This window comes from Salmo salar, chromosome 18, assembly GCF_965601325.2.
Source record: "Salmo salar chromosome 18, fSalSal1, whole genome shotgun sequence".
Classification (NCBI taxonomy): Eukaryota; Metazoa; Chordata; class Actinopteri; order Salmoniformes; family Salmonidae; genus Salmo; species Salmo salar.
Window position 1 is genome coordinate 81,543,661 of NC_138308.1, and position 17,265 is coordinate 81,560,925.

The following is a 17,265-nucleotide window of genomic DNA, read 5'->3' on the forward strand; positions in this document are numbered from 1 at the left end:
TGGGATTCAGTGGATTAATGATTGAATAAAACAACTGTCAGATGTATTACGGCCGGTCGCCGCGGTAACAAGTGTGCCTGTCCAGACACAGCATGACATGTGGGCATCCCGGAGAGGGTCGCTGACCACAGCTGGGGAGAGTATTAGAAGCTAGATCTGCAAGCAGAGTGACTAGTTGGCTGGGATATTTTCCCATTTGACCTTTGACCTTGGTCATCATTGTGTGTGCAGAGTTCAGAGTGAGTCAAACAATGACTTTTTGGATTCTAGGACTTGGTCCAACTTGGAGGCTCTCCAGTGTTGACTCTCCCTGTCTGTAGTCACAATGCGGGAGAATGTTAGCTGGCTTTGGAATAGCTGCTCCACTTTGGAAGGGTCAGATTCAAATTACGGTGTAAAATGTCAGTGTTTTTAGGGTTGGGGTCAATTCCATTTCAGTTCCAGTCAATTCAGGAAGTTTACTGAAACTCCAATTCTCTTTTGGTTTTTGGTTTACTTTCTGAATTGAAATGGAATTGACCCCAACCCTGGTCTTCAGTTGTCGCTAATTAGTGTTTTATCTCAGAAGAGAGAGATGAGAGTAGAGATGTTAGGTACTGAGAAGGGGGAGGTAGGGGGGAGAGGAGGAGGTAGGAGGGGGGCAAGGAGGGGAAGGTAGGAAGGGGGGGGTACTAAGAGGAATGAGGAGGTAGGAGGGGGGATACTAAGAGGAAGGGGGCGGTAGGAGGGGGGATACTAAGAGGAAGGGGGCGGTAGAAGGGGGGATAGTAAGAGGAAGGGGGCGGTAGGAGGGGGGATACTAAGAGGAAGGGGGTGGTAGGAGGGGGGATAGTAAGAGGAAGGGGGCGGTAGGAGGGGGGATAGTAAGAGGAAGGGGGCGGTAGGAGGGGGGATAGTAAGAGGAAGGGGGCGGTAGAAGGGGGGATACGAAGAGGCAGGGGGCGGTAGGAGGGGGGATACTAAGAGGCAGGGGGTGGTAGGAGGGGGGATACTAAGAGGCAGGGGGTGGTAGGAGGGGGGATAGTAAGAGGAAGGGGGCGGTAGGAGGGGGGATACTAAGAGGAAGGGGGCGGTAGAGAGGGGTGGATACGAAGAGGCAGGGGGCGGTAGGAGGGGGGATACTAAGAGGCAGGGGGTGGTAGGAGGGGGGATACTAAGAGGCAGGGGGTGGTAGGAGGGGGGAGACTAAGAGGAAGGGGGTGGTAGGAGGGGGGATACTAAGAGGAAGGGGGCGGTAGAAGGGGGGATAGTAAGAGGAAGGGGGCGGTAGAAGGGGGGATACGAAGAGGAAGGGGGCGGTAGGAGGGGGGATACGAAGAGGAAGGGGGCGGTAGGAGGGGGGATACTAAGAGGAAGGGGGCGGTAGGAGGGGGGATAGTAAGATACTAAGAGGAAGGGGGCGGTAGGAGGGGGGATACTAAGAGGAAGGGGGCAGTAGAAGGGGGGATAGTAAGATGAAGGGGGCGGTAGGAGGGGGGATACTAAGAGGCAGGGGGTGGTAGGAGGGGGGATAGTAAGATGAAGGGGGTGGTAGGAGGGGGGATACTAAGAGGCAGGGGGTGGTAGGAGGGGGGATACTAAGAGGCAGGGGGTGGTAGGAGGGGGGATAGTAAGATGAAGGGGGTGGTAGGAGGGGGGATACTAAGAGGCAGGGGGTGGTAGGAGGGGGGATACTAAGAGGCAGGGGGTGGTAGGAGGGGGGATAGTAAGATGAAGGGGGTGGTAGGAGGGGGGAGACTAAGAGGCAGGGGGTGGTAGGAGGGGGGATACTAAGAGGCAGGGGGTGGTAGGAGGGGGGATACTAAGAGGCAGGGGGTGGTAGGAGGGGGGATAGTAAGATGAAGGGGGTGGTAGGAGGGGGGAGACTAAGAGGAAGGGGGTGGTAGAAGGGGGGATAGTAAGAGGAAGGGGTGGTAGAAGGGGGGATAGTAAGAGGAAGGTGGTAGGGGAGGGAGAAGTAGGAAAAGGGAGGTAGGATATGGGAGAAGAGGTAGGAGGGGAGAGGTTGGACGGGGGTAGGAGGGCGGGGGTGGGCACGCCTCTGAAGCCACCCCACCATCTGTCAGATCAGAGCCTGTGCCAACAGTCAGGGTTACAGAATTCCGTGAACTTTCCTGGTTTCGAGAAATCCTGTTTGGAGGATTGCTGCTTATTCCCGGTATTTTGCAAACCTATTTAGGACAGGATGGGACAACCAATAATAATAATTATTATTATTATTTAGATGGGGGTACTCAGAGGAAGTGGGAGGTAGGAGGGGCCGGAGAGGAGGGGGGTACTAAGAGGAAGGGGGGGAAGTAAGAGGGGAGATACTAAGAGAAAGGGGGGAGATAGGAAGGGACAGGTAGGAAGGAAGAGGTACGGGGAAGCTGAAGCCCTCGCCACCATCTGTCAGAACAGAGAGTGTGCCAACAGACAGGACGGGACAACCAGGCACGCCAGCCCAGGCCGTGTGTCATGTGATGTGTGTAAGATACACACCACTTTAGTGTTGCTGTAACTACAGATCAAACATTTTATTAATAGATTAGTAATAGTTCAAATGTGAATAGAATATTAGATATTAATAGATTATACATATTCAAGATGATTCTGCTAAAGATGCACTCTCAAACCATTGTATAATTTCAGCCAGTAGTTTTGAAAGTGGTGCTCATGAGCCAAAAGTAGTCCCCGTTTTTTGTGTACTAAGCCATTATATTGTGTACTATGTCATCCAGTTTGTATAATATGTTACGTCCTGCAAATTATTATTATCATAATCGTTATATATTTTTGCATGATATGTTACAAATACAATTTGTTGTGCTTTAAGATCCTGGAGTGCATCTTTAAGATGTCCCGTGTATATATTAGCAATTAATGTCATGCATCCCAAATCGCACCCTATTCCTTATATAGTGCACTACTTTTGACCAGGGCCCACAGGGTTCCATTTGAGACACAGCCTTGGTCTCTGGTAAAAGCTCAGCAGGATCACACAGTATTAATTCCTAAACTGCTGGTTCCATGGTTCAAGAAGCGCCATCCCGTTTATTTGACTTCATTCCGATTCAATTTATTAGATTTAGAGAAGCTAAATACCACTTAGCTGTAATTATCTCTGTACGGGGTCACTAACTTCAGATAGGATGAAAGAAAGAGGCAACTGACATTTTCAAACTCTTCTTTACCCAGTGTGTAATACCTACGTTTCAAGCAGACCACCATAGACCATGTGGACAAGAACGCCAAGGTAACCTGTCTAAATAACTATCGCATGACTACACGTAGCACCCACATCTGTAGCCATGAAATGCTTTGAAAGGCTGGTCATGGCTCACATCAACCCACTCCAATTCGCATACCGCCCCAACAGATCCACAGATGATGCAATCTCTATTGCACTCCACACTACTCTATCCCACCTGGACAAGAGGAACACCTAAGTGAGAATGCTGTTCATTGACTACAGCTCAGCGTTCAACACCATAGTGCCCTCCAAGCTCATCACTAAGCTCAGATCTCTGGGACTGAACTCCCTCTGCAACTGGATCCTGGACTTCCTGAGGCACCACGTCCAGGTGGTGAGGGTAGGCATCTGCCACACTGATCCACAACACGGGGGCCCCTCAGGGGTGTGTGCTTAGTCCCCTCCTCTACTCCCTGTTCACCCACGACTGTGTGGCCGCGCACGACTCCAACACCATCCTTAAGTTTGCTGGCGACACGACGATGAGACAGCCTATAAGGAGGATGTCTGTGACCTGGTAGTGTGGTACCAGGACATCAACCCCCAACGTCATCAAGACAGAAGAGCTGATCGTGGACTACAGGAAATGAAGGGCTCGAGCACGCCCCCCCTCCACATCGACGGGGCTGTAGTGGAGCGGGTTGAGTTCCTCAGTGTCCACATCACTAAGAAACTATCGTGGTCCACACACCAACACAGTCATGAAGAAGGCTTAACAATGCCTCTTCCCCCTCAGGAGGCTGAAAAGATTTGGCACAGGCCCCTCAGATCCTCAAAAACATTTACAACTGCACCATTGAGAGCATCTTGACTGGCGGCATCACCGCTTGGTATGGCAACTGTTTGGCATCTGACCGCAAGGCGCTACAGAGGGTAGTGCGTACAGCCCATCTTTGCCATCCAGGAACTCCAAACCAGGAAATGTCAGATGTAGGGCCTAAAAATGGTCAAAGACTCCAGCTACCCAAGTCATAGACTGTTCTCTCTGCTATCGCACAGCAAGCGGTACTAACATGACCCTGAACAGCTTCTACTCCCAAGCCATAAGATCGCAAAATAATTAGTCAGGTTAGCTATTGGTTAACTATTTAACTATTTGCATTGACCCTTTTTTGCACTAACTCTTTTGACTCGTCACATACAGTACGTTGCTGCTACTGTTTATTATCTATCCTGTTGCCTAGTCACTTTATCCCTACCTATATGTACATGTCTACCTCAACGACCTTGTACCTCTGCACATTGACTCGGACTGGTCTCCTGTGCATTCAGCCACATTCTCGTTACGCATTGTGTATTTATTCCTCATGTTATTATTTTTCTATGTTCTCTTTTTTCCTCTCTCTGCATTGTTGGGAAGGGCCCGTAAGCATATCACTGTTGGTCTACACATGTTGTTTACAAAGCATGTGACGAATACAATTTGATTTGATAGGCTAGGATCAGAGAAAGGAGGAGAGAAGACAGAGAGACAAGACAGAGAGGGGGGGTGTTGGAGGAGAAGAGAGAGTACCCATCGGCTCACCTGTGTGAGACAGGTGGTGGAGTCTAGCATTCTAGCTGGCAGGGGGTTGGAAAAACTGAAGCGAGAGCCTCAACTTCCTCCTTCTCCTCCCTATTCTCCTCCTCCTCCCTATTCTCCTCCTTCTCCATCCTCCCTATTCTCCTCCTCCTCCCTATTCTCCTCCTCCTCCCTATTCTCCTCCTCCTCCCTATTCTCCTCCTCCTCCCTATTCTCCTCCTCCTCCCTATTCTCCTCCTCCTCCCTATTCTCCTCCTCCTCCTTTGAGAAACATTGGCTCTGAGAAGAAGGGATCAGCTGGTTAAGAGTCAGACATGGAGAACTAGGAGCTAGCTTGACTAGAGAGGGGGGGGTCATAGGACCCTGGTAGATGGGGATGGGAGTAGACAGTAGGGTGTGAGGGTATCATAGCCCGGGTTTGAAGGAAGTGGAGAGGACTCTACCAGGGCAGTAAGGAGGAATGGAACGAGGAGAGAGCTATTACAAAAGCTTTAAACACTATTTCATTTGGAAAGATTTTTTCCTCAGGATTTTAATGTGACAGATTTTTTTATTCTAACTGGTATAGGAAAAGAATATGCTTCCTGCCGTGGGCGTGCATTGGTAGGAGAATATGGTGTGATGTTATGATATGACCCACCCTCCCTCCATAACCCTTTTTATTGTGCTTAACAAGATTATTGCCTATCCATTCAGATGAAACCTATGAGGGTAATACAGTTGATAGGCATTTAGTCTAGACAGTGCACAACCTTGCTGTGTGTGTGTGTGTGTAAGATTAAACAAAAGCTCATTAACAGCTTGTGTCCGCTTTAGTGTGTGTTCACACTTGATACAGATCATCCCTTTGTTAGGGTTAAGCGTGCCTGTGTGTGTGTGTGTGTGTGTGTGTGTGTGTGTGTGTGTAGCAGACATGAGTCGGTCATGGTTGCTCATGGTCACATGATGAGGTAGAAGCAAATTTCCTCTTGATCTAACAGTCAGGGTGTTGGTTTGTCCCGCAGTAGACCAGGGAATGAGTTTACTAGGGTATCTCTGGGTATAGGATGGGACCCCCCCCCCCCCAGGTGGCTTGCTCCTTCTCCTGGGAACAAAGTGCATGCTGGGAATATGGATCTTCCGGACAGCTATACCACACACATCATTGTTTTGTCCCCATGTCACCCTAACAGATGAGACCAGGAGCACACACACACACATGCTTACACACGCACATCTATGCACAAACACTCATATGCACACTTCTCACACACTTCTCACAACAGATGGCAAATCATTATTTAAGCATGAATAGTTAACATGGCTACACACAAGCCCGCCCATCTCAGGAAGACCTACAAGCTCCAGCATATCTGCCATACACACTAACCTGTGCCCTGTCATTCATTACACACACTACCCCTGGTATGTTACACACACACACACACACACCCCGCCCTCTGTCTCCATTACAGCTCCATTAGCGCCTGAGACAGTGTAGGAGCATTAATCACAAAGGAGGCTGCAGCACTGGCCTTTTCCCATTAGTTTTACTGCCCTGGGTGGCTCATCACTCACACTGTGTGTGTGTGTGTGTGTGTGTGTGTGTGTGTGTGTGTACATGCACAACTCGGGTCCTCTCACTGCTACAGTTGGAGGTTTCGTAAAAAATCCCTTCCCCTCCTCTTCTGTAAATCACTAACCAAAACCCTCTGTTAACGTCTAAGATGTTGTGAGGCAGAGGAAGATGTGCTTTTTTCTGTGTCTCACCCTCTCACTCATAAAGATCAGACCACATGATTGGTTACCCAAGATCGGATCATATGATTGGTCACCTGGGAGTAAAGTGTTTTAGAAACAATAATGTTTTTAACATCTCATTTTGCCTCTTGTTGGGTCCATTGCTCTTTACCAGTAACGATTAAAAAACCATTTTTTTGAGAAGCGCTTTTGCAGTTCACATATTTTTGGGGTGTGTCATTGTACAATGAATAAGCCACTTACTGAAATTTGCTATGAAGTTAGTAGAGATTAAACTCAGTGACATCTAGTTAGATTGATACCCCTCTCGAATGGACAATCAAGAATGTACTAGAACTGGAATGAAACTTTTTCTCTCTCTCTTTCTATCTGTCTTTCTATCTGTCTTACTCTCTCTCTCCAGGTGATGTCTAACCCAGCTCTCCACAGCTACTGTGACATCCTCAACAATAAAGAGAGGGAGCGGAAGGATGGAAGGAACGTTTATCTACTGTGTGTATAGCGAGCTACCTCAGCTGACGAGCTAGAGAGAGTTCCCAAGGGAGACCCTACGTGGAGCAAACCTTCCCCCATATCCTGATCAAATGCTTCCATTTTCTACCTTGCCTTCTTTCTCTCTCTCTGTCTCTTTGTCTGACACACTCTGCCTCACTGCCTCTGTCACTGCCTCTGTCTCTCTGACTGCCTCTGTCTCTCTGACTGCCTCTGTCACTGTCTCTCTGACTGCCTCGGTCTCTGTCTCTCTGACTGCCTCGGTCTCTGTCTCTCTGACTGCCTCGGTCTCTGTCTCTCTGACTGCCTCGGTCTCTGTCTCTCTGACTGCCTCGGTCTCTGTCTCTCTGACTGTCTCTGTCACTGTCTCCATATCTCTCTCAGCAGAGCTATAATAAGCAGCAGGTACAGTGAGTGATAGTAGTGAAGTATCTGCACCCACTAACCCCCCAGAACAGAATGAGATCACTGTCATTAGCAGGGAAGTGAATAGGGGCTAACAGACAAGTAGACAGCGTCCCAAATGGCACTCTATTCCCTACATAGTAGCCAGTAGGGCTCTGGTCAAAAGTAGTGCACTATATAGGGACTAGTGTGTCATTTGGGATGTGGAAGTAGACTGCTCTGTCTAGGCAGGACCCGGTATGGGACAGGCTCTGACCCAGACTGAGATATGAGGACAACAACCCATCTGGTCGCTCTTATCACTGCCCTGGGGCCCAGGAATCAGGTGGCTGTAACTGTTGAGTCACCTTGGCCCATCTACCTATGTACTGTGTGGAGCAGACTAGATACCTTCACTGTAGAGAGCAAGGTTGAGTGAATCCCAAATGGCACCCTATTCCCTACATAGTGTACTACTTTTGACTAGAGCACAATGAGCCCTGGTCAAAGGTAATGCACTATATAGGGAATAGGGTGCCATTAGGAATTGGGCCCAAGCTTCATAATGTTGAAGTTAGGAACTTGGTAAAGGAGCTTGGTTTTGCCTTGTGCCGAATCACGCCCCTCGTCATGTCTTGTAGAACAACAGGGGCTGCGGGGGTACGTGCTACGCCACTGTTTATAACTAGCTAGAAGTTATCTAAGATGTGACAAATAAATGATCTCCAGCTCAGCACTCCAGCTATGTATCTGGTTTGCTAACTTGCTAACTAAGTGGCTAGACGGCAAGATCAAGCCAATCAATCCTCTCCTGGAACAAGAGCCTTGCTGTCTAATATTTGTTTTGTGCATGCAGAAAATTGTGAGTAGCCTTTTGAGATAGTTGTAGAACTTAATGAGCTGGAATATCTGTCATTGCAATTAGTTTATGTTCGCTTGCTCATGTTAGCATTTTGCTAGCGTCCACTATGTAAATTTTGAGTGTGTGCGCAGCCACGCACCTCCTCCAGGACTGCCGCGCAGAAGACATGCCAGGCCGCGCAGAGACACAAGAGACTGAACGTCACTGAGTTCCCCCCCATTAGTTAGCACTATATACATCAACGTTTTTTCTGTGATCGAATCAACATTATATCAGCCCCTTTCCAATGCAACAAACCGAAACAAATCTAACTTTGCAAGATTGAGTCTGATTTTGTTGTAGGCAGAGCCAAAGTGTAACAGAGTATAATTCTGTTGGCCGGGGTAGCCCATAATAGGTCTTTCAATCACCTGTGAGTGAGCGCGCTTTTCAGATCAGTTCAGATCAGAGCTGTGCATGTGCACATTTGCTGATATTCTTTTCTAGTTAGCGAGTTATTAGCCCAGTTCTCGATAAGTATAGGTCAGCAACGGGGAGTTACTGCTTCCTACAAGATCACAAAACGTCGAGGCTACATTTCAAGTTGTCTTTAAAAAGCCAGTCAGGTAAAAAGCTTCTGTCTTAATTAAGGGGGCAGTGTTGTATTTTGAGACAGGCTTGAATATACAGATAAGCTAATAGGCAGAGGGGTAGCCTACATTGTCTAATTCTCTGTATGGTAATTATTATTATTTTTCTAACTTTAAGTCTCAAGCAATGTAGGCCTGCATTGAACACCATATATAGGATACTATAGGCTATATGATAGAAATCAAAAGCTATTTCCATGGGAAAATGTTATGGGATTTGCTCCATTGGTTTAGTTGGTAGGCCTACATTATGCTCAGATAGCCACAATAGCCTATTGACTACTGTCTAAAACTGTAAGGGTACAGCCTCAGTGTTCGCTATCAACGCACGCCGGAAGTTCTCACAATGTTCAGGTTTCCGCTCAAAATACCTACAATTTGCTCAGTGCCCCCAAAAATGTGAGGGAACATTGCTTGGGACCCCAACAAACATTTATGTTGGGATTTGAAAATGCAGCCCCTGTTTGCACTGACATTAATACCGTATACCCTGCTATGGTACAGGAACTTTATGAAGGTATGAAAATCTGGATACTGCCAGACCCTACTTGGTATAGACTGCAGAACAGGGGTGTGAAAGTGGATGGATTGATTGGTTGATTAATGAAACAGCGTTTATCGATTGGTTGATTAATGACACAGCCTTTATTGATTGGTTGATAGTACCACAGGGATGTCAGGGAAAACTCAAGCTTGTAGAATTAATGTCCTGCTCTTTGACGTTAAGAATCCCTAGTTAAACACCCACCCCCATGCCTCTATTGTTCCTGGTATGTCCCATGCACACACACGCTGAGCAGAGGGTTGAGATAACAGATGGCTTTTTGTGACAGCGGGACGAGTAAATGCATGCACACACATTATCGTGATGGGGGGATCGATACAGTTACATATCGGGATATTATTTCTGACGATATATTGTATCGTTTTGACAATATCGCAATATTATTTTTGCGATAGTTGGCTGTACCTGCACCAACAGTATTCTTACAAATGGTCTCCCTAAAAATAGGGAGACCATTTGTTTTCAACACTTTTTTTATTTCCATGACTGATCAAAACTGGTTTTATCATAGCTCTCTCTTGTCCTTCTGCAGCAGACAAATGGTGAGCAGTATGTTCGGATCATCGAATCACAATAAAATCTCAGTATCGAATCGCAATACATATAGAATCATGAGAATCCTGACAATTACAATACGTATCGTATCGGCACCTAAGTATTGCAATAATATCGTATCGGGAGGACCCTGGCAATTCCCAGCCCTAACACTTTTTCCACATTGATTTTAAAATAAGGCCGTGACCTAACAATCTACACACAATACCCCATAATGACAAAGCAAAAACAGGTTTTTAGAAATGTTTACAAATGTTTTAACAATGAAAAACTGAAATGTCACATTTACATAAGTATTGATCGTGTTCAAGTCTGGGCTCTGGCTGGCCCACTCAAGGACATTCAGAGACTTGTCCCGAAGCCACTCCTGCGTTGTCTTGGCTGTGTGTTTAGGGTCGTTGTCCTGTTGGAAGGTGAACCTTTGCCCCATTCTGAGGTCCTTAGCGCTCTGGAGCAGGTTTTCATCAAGGATCTTTTTGTACTTTGCTCAGTTCATCTTTGCCTCGATCCTGACGCTGAAAAACATCCCCACGGCATGATGCTGCCACCACCATGCTTCACTGTAGGGATGCTGCCAAGTTTCCTCCAGGAAGAGTCTTGGTGGTTCCAAACTTCTTCTATTTAAGAATGCAGGAAGGCCACTGTGTTCTTGGTGACCTTCAATGCTGCAGAAATGTTTTGATACCATACCCCAGATCTGTGCCTCGACACAATCCTGTCTCTGAGCCCTACGGACAATTCCTTTGACCTCATGGCTTGGTTTTTGCTCTGACATGCACTGTCAACCATGGGACCTTATATAGACAGGTGTGTGCCTTTCCAAATCATCTCCAATCAATTGAATGTACCACAGGTAATAAAAACAGGATGCACCTGACCTCAATTTGCATAGCAAAGGGTCTGAATACTTCTGTAAATAAGTTATTTCTGTTTTTTTATTTCTAAAAACCTGTTTTCGCTTTTTCATTATGGGGTATTGTGTGTAAATTGCTGAGGATTTAAAAAAAAAAAAATTTTTAGAATAAGGCTGTAACATAACAAAATATGGAAAAGTCAAGGGGTCTGAATACTTTCTGAAGGCACTGTATACACATACTGAAGATGAGATAGGGGCGTTGATCTGTCCCTGGCCAGTTGAGACTGTGTGTGTGTGTGTGTGTGTGTGTGTGTGTGTGTGTGTGTGTGTGTGTGCACTGGATAACGGAGCCTAGCGAACACAATGTCAGCAAGAGGGGGAAAATCAATGAGAGGCTTATCAAACACCTGCCTTTTAGGAGATTCACAAATAACTGACAATTGACCCCAAGATGTAGGGTAGAGGTGGCTAAAAGTGTGTGTGCGGTGTGTGTGTCAGCATGTGAGAGAGACAGAGAGAGAAAGCGATTTGATTATAGCCTAAAGTTTTGGAACGGAACAAGGAGGAAGTGTGTCATAGCTCACTTCTTAGAATCGAAGTGTTTTGGATCATAGGAGATTTATGGATTGTCCTAATTAGGGACTGATGTAGTTGAGGAAATGACTCCAACGAGGCTTGGCCGACACAGAGGCTTGGCCGACTGCTGCAGAAAGTCTATCAGCAGCTTCCTCCTCGCAATCAATAGGCCCAGTAGTGTGGCTTGCCCTGAACCCTCCCTCAGTAACAAAGTGGAGCGAGTCGCCCTGCATACTTAATAAGCAGGCAGACTGCCTCGGTTTTTGAACGCATAACATGCGTCCCAAATGGCACCCAATTCCCTACATAGTGCACTACTTTTGGCCAGGGCCCATGGGTCTGCGGATTAACATTTTATATACTGACAAAGACAACAGATTAGGCCTATTTCATTGTCACATTCTATTCAGTATATAGTTTGTGTGTTGTGTCCAATTGCGCCCTATCCCCTCTTACCTGTAGGTTTCATGTAATACTCCTCGATGTCCGCCATGTCAGTGTGGAGCGCGCAGGCCAGATAGCTGTGGATGACTTTGTGGCTGTAGAAGTAGCGCGCGCCCATGAGAAGGAACGGCGCGCAGCAGGTCAGCGCGAGGGATTTGGTCACAACAAAGCACATCACTATGGAGATAAGGAAGAAAAATAAACGATACCTGTCAGAAAAAAGAATCAAATGTTGGATTTTGGCGGAAGTCACACACATAACCAAACAGTGACATTCCAAAAAGAACTATATGTGGCTTCTTCAAAATAAGACCAGTCCCTAATATCACACATGTAATACGGAGTAAGTAATTGAAAAACATCACATGACATCCTATGTTGAATATGTATTTATTTTACTGGGTGCAAATTTAGGTTTATACACATAGCCTAGATATCCTACACATCCAATAGCCTTTTAATATCATCTCAGACTCTGGTCCATTTACTGCAGTAGGTGCTTTTTGGAGTAGCCTATTTCTCTGATTAAGGCAGCACGGTGGCGCCAGAGTGGAACCCACCACAGACAGGCTGTGCAGCAGCATTGCATGTTATTATGTTTTCGTCTAGCCTGGCATGATGCAACACTATTTTACTCCATTGCACCACGATGTGGCGTGCTTACTGTCAACAGTGTGCCCTTACTTTGTAGCGGCATGGTTCCAAATAATAGCGTCATATCCACATGATAGCCCACACCAATTTTCAGACAACATTTCGACAGTGAAGTATAGATGTTTTGTTGGTTTTTATGGTTTAATCTGTATGGTACTTACCACGGTACAGATAAAGGAATGAGGTGTACATACGTACGTGATGAACATTTTGAAATTAACATCTGCACTCGAATTATAAACAATGCCAGCATGCGCACGCGGCTGGTCGTGCTGCCAGTTGTGTGCACGTACAGTAAAATGTGTGTATGATGGGAACTGGTGAGAGGGGGTGCGATTGGTGCACGCACGCGCACACTGTGGGCCAATCCTCAAGTTCAATTCATTCATTCATGCGTCCAACCCAACCGGCATCGTAGCGCCCTACACGCACATCCAACAGGGCACCGACTACATACTACATGCACCATGCGTTTTAGCCATGCCTTTGTGTTGCGGTTTGATGCGGTGCTGTAAGGCACTTGAGCTACATGCCGGAATCGAGGAAAAGAGGGCATCGAATTATCCATTAACACACACATTGATGCTTCAACAGATTATAGCTTTCCTTCAACTGCAATTCAACTCACAATTAAAAATAAAAACATTTTGCATTGATTGGTTTTCATGTGTTAGTAGGGTTGGGTTATTCATTAAGAATGTATTTTACAACAATCATTTTCAAATACATAGCATACATGGGTAAAATGAAAAGCGTTTTTCAATGAGTAATGGCAGCTTTAAACGAATTTCACTCCAGTAAATCGTCAGTATAGGGGGAATCGTGTCACTTACGTGTCAGAAGAGCATATACGAATTGGGTTTGACTTTGCTGTAATATGCCTCTGAATGCAGTGTTGGGTATCCTCTCCATTATCCCCTCATAAAAGATGCGGCGCACTTCCACATGGTCCGTGCGCTCAAACTCGCGGATCAAAACCGTATCTTTCCTCACATCATTTTCCTCGAGAGGATTCGGTGCCGGTGTGGAAGAAGTCCACATTTGCGAGGAGGAAAGGATAATAGAATCTTTTTTTGTCCCTTGTATGGCATCGTGTTCATCCGCAACAATTTTTGTCTCGCAAACCATTTTTGGAGACGAACAATGCATGCAACTGGCCTCAAAAATAACTCGAACCTTGGTAAGAATAGAAATGGGATACGACGCGTTTATAAATATGCAAAGAAAAAAGACGGCGGGTGTTTCTGTTGCAACCCTGAGCGTTTCTGCACGACCAAGGGTTGCCGGTCAGCACTTAGCCTATTTATAATGCGCCCTAGCGGATGCATTCAGATTCAGGGGCTGGCCCGCACAGCGCGTACATTGGCTCAGGCGCTTCTCTATTCGATTCTGATAGGCGGATAGAGACAAGAGTGAGGCACCCGGTTTAATTATTTTTTTAAACCTCAACATTGCTCCTGGTGTGCCGGCGAAATTCCACACATGTGTGTTTGAGGGGGACAGGGAGGGTGGACTTGCGTAAGGGTATTTCGGAACATGTAGACTAATGGGGCCCTTTGAAGCTCACCCCAAACAACCCGGCCTGCACCGGTGTACCTGCTGCGGGAGCTGCGCCAGAACCCTCTCTTCAGTGATGACTGAAATTACACTTGCCAGAATGGATAAGACGCGTTCATAGGAGGACGCATGAGATCTCATGCGTCAAAATATAAAGGACACTTGGTGATGGTGGGACTGTGTAGCCTATGGCTGGTTAGGTGGCTGCGGCGCGGCGCTTCGCTCCTCCCGGCGTTGTGCCTCTTTCGATCTCCGGTCTCATGACTGACAGTTCTGCTGCACTGCAGTGATTCCACCCCGGTTTTATTCTCGCCTCACTCGTCCTTCCCCCGACACTTTCCTTACGACGGCGTTTCGGTGTATCATCATTGAACATTCCTTAGCCTAAGTCGTAGGACTGGCTGTGTAGGCTATATGGCACAGTATGAGGTAATTTAAATTCCCCGTCATTCATTTATTCACACAGGCTACAATTGACTGTTTACATTAATTCAGTGTTCTATTTAAACGTGGCCATATGCCTCACTGGATATATCAATCATATCAATACACATTTATGTGGTGATGTTTTGTTGACACTAAAGGGGCGACACCGCCCATAATAAACCAATGCCGTTACAATGGTCCCGCTACTACTACACCCAATTCAATTCCGTGACGTGACGTCTCTTCTGTCCTCGATTATGCCTATGGTTTATTACGCCTGTAAGCAATATTATAGTGGAGAAAGTTTCACTTAGCGGATGCCTTCATAGGCCAAACGCTCTACCAAATCATTACACATTTGCATTGGCTTCGTTCCATAGCGCGCAGCCTAAATGGAAACACGAATTTAAAGCATTATCTTAATTGTCTGACGTTTTCATGAATTTTTAGACTAGCATTATTAACCTAACGAAGAAAATGCATTTATATAGCTCTAAATGAGTTAGGTATGAGATGTTACTAGCCTATCGCATTGAACAGAACTAGACTAGACTAGACTAGACTAGACTAGACTAGACTAGACTAGACTAGACTAGACTAGACTAGACTAGACTAGACTAGACTAGACTAGACTAGATATATATATATATATATATATCATTGGTTTAGACTGGAATCATCAGCACCTCTCCCGCCCTACTGTTGATAACACACCCACCCCACTCCATTCCCCAAGAACACATCAATCCCATGCAGTCTATAGGTCTGTCCAAACACCTACACATTCCCAAATGTGTGTGGTCGTCGACGCGTCGACGCGTCGAGCCGCAGACCTCAAAACATGCGCACGGGGCAGAGTAGCCCTTGCATTAGACTATAGGTTGTAATAGCCTAGACATCGCAGGTTTCTCGCGCGCAAGACGCACTCATTTCACACAGCAATACAGCAGCAGCACCTGCGGGTGGACTGAACCGAAGCTCCCTCTGCCGGCAGACGGATCAGAAGGTGTCCTGAGCATGCGCGGATTGATCTTACACCAGCATCGACTGCATGGAATCGACAGACTACATGCGTTACGTTTTTCCCTGAACGGTTGTTTATTAGTGTCCTATACATATAACCATACATGTGTTGTTATATTTCAGGTGATATACAATAGCAGAGGGAGATTCAAGGGGACCTCGGTCACAGTCAGTGTGATTTTATAGAGGCTGCAGTGGACAACACTTTACCCCTCAGCAAACCATAGAAATAGAATGAAGGAGGATTGGAGTTATGTAAGGCAAACACACAAGGGTTAGGGAACCAATAAGAAAGTCTGCTCCTGAGCACCATGACTCTTAATAACTAGTTAAAGAGATGGAGGTCTTTACTGGGACAGAACGACTGGCTGTAGCCCACTTGCTCTGATTATCTTCAACCTGACCTTGTGTGTGTGTGTGTGTGTGTGTGGGGGGGGGGGGGTGTAAAAGCATTTGAAGAGGCGTGTTGCTCTGCATTTGTATTCATACGAGTGTGGGGCGTGTGTATGTGTGTGAAGTGAGTGAGAGAGTGCGGGGCGTGTGTATGTGTGTTTTTGAAGTGAGTGAGAGAGTGTGGGGCGTGTGTATGTGTGTGTGTGTGAAGAGAGCGAGAGAGTGTGGGGCGTGTGTATGTGTGGTGTGTGTGTGTGTGTGTGTGTGTGTGAAGAGAGTGAGAGAGTGTGGGGCGTGTGTATGTGTGTGTGAAGAGAGCGAGAGAGTGTGGGGCGTGTGTATGTGTGAAGTGAGTGAGAGAGTGTGGGGCGTGTGTATGTGTGTGTGTGTGTGTGTGTGTGTGTGTGTGTGTGTGAAGAGAGTGAGAGAGTGTGGGGCGTGTGTATGTGTGTGTGAAGAGAGCGAGGGAGTGTGGGGCGTGTGTATGTGTGTGTGTGTGCAGTGCCAATGTTTCCTAGTTTTAGGCTACACACTGTCTATTTATAACCAGGCTGGTTGCAGGATAGTTCTGGTCCTTGTCCCCGGTTTCCACTGTTCTGTTACCACACTGTACCCTCCCCGTCTGACACACACACTCCCTCTCGTCCCAGTCTGACCCAGTCAGAGTCTGTAGCATACACACTGTTACACACACACACACTTACAACCCAGTGCCCCCGCCTTTCCTGCCTGCCATCAGTGCCCACTTCCCCTGTCCCCCTGTGAACCATTCTGCCTGCCAGAGACACCCACCGCTCTGAGGACTGTGTGTGTGTGTGTGTGTGTGTTTGCTACAGGCTCTAAAAGGGATGAGAGGGAGTGAGAGATAAAGCTTGATAAAGAACAGGGGAGATGGGGACAGAAGGGCTGAAAGGGGGCGAGAGGGACATAGTGAGGGGAAAGATAAGGGTAAGATAAGACTGGTAGAGTGAAGGAGAGACGGAGAGATGGTGCAAGAGGGGAGGAGGAGAAAACACTGCTCTGACCTCTGACCCAAGAAAGACAGAAGCAAATGAGAGAGGAGGAGAGATAGAGAGCGAGAGAGAGAAAGAGAGAGAGGGTGGAGGTATACTTGAAAAGCGAAGACCCAGCTCTTTAGAATGAGATTCAGTGCTGGGGCCGGCAGGGGCTGTGTTTGAAATTGCACCCTATTCCCTACATAGTGCACTACTTCTATATAAGAAATAGGGTACGATTTGGGATTCATCCCTGTGTTTACCAGGTGTCAGCAGATACCCACAGACTGCATGCAAACACACAGAACCCTGGGAAGAGAGAGAAAGAGAGAGAGCAAGATATAGAGATATACTGTATAT

The 17,265-nt window shown here is 46.7% G+C and overlaps 1 protein-coding gene across 1 annotated transcript in view; it reads right to left on the reverse strand.

Moving 5' to 3' along the window:
• The window catches only part of LOC106577818 (N-acetylaspartate synthetase), a 19,800-nt gene extending 5,958 nt beyond the window's left edge, over positions 1–13,842 (reverse strand). Inside the window, exons 1-2 of the mRNA XM_014156174.3 lie at positions 13,345–13,842; positions 11,870–12,034 (exon numbers count right to left, since the gene is read on the reverse strand). Coding sequence (XP_014011649.1) covers positions 11,870–12,034; positions 13,345–13,660 — 481 coding nt within the window. The 5' untranslated portion in view covers positions 13,661–13,842. The remainder of the gene's footprint in view (positions 1–11,869; positions 12,035–13,344) is intronic.
• Between the last annotated feature and the right edge of the window lie 3,423 nt (positions 13,843–17,265).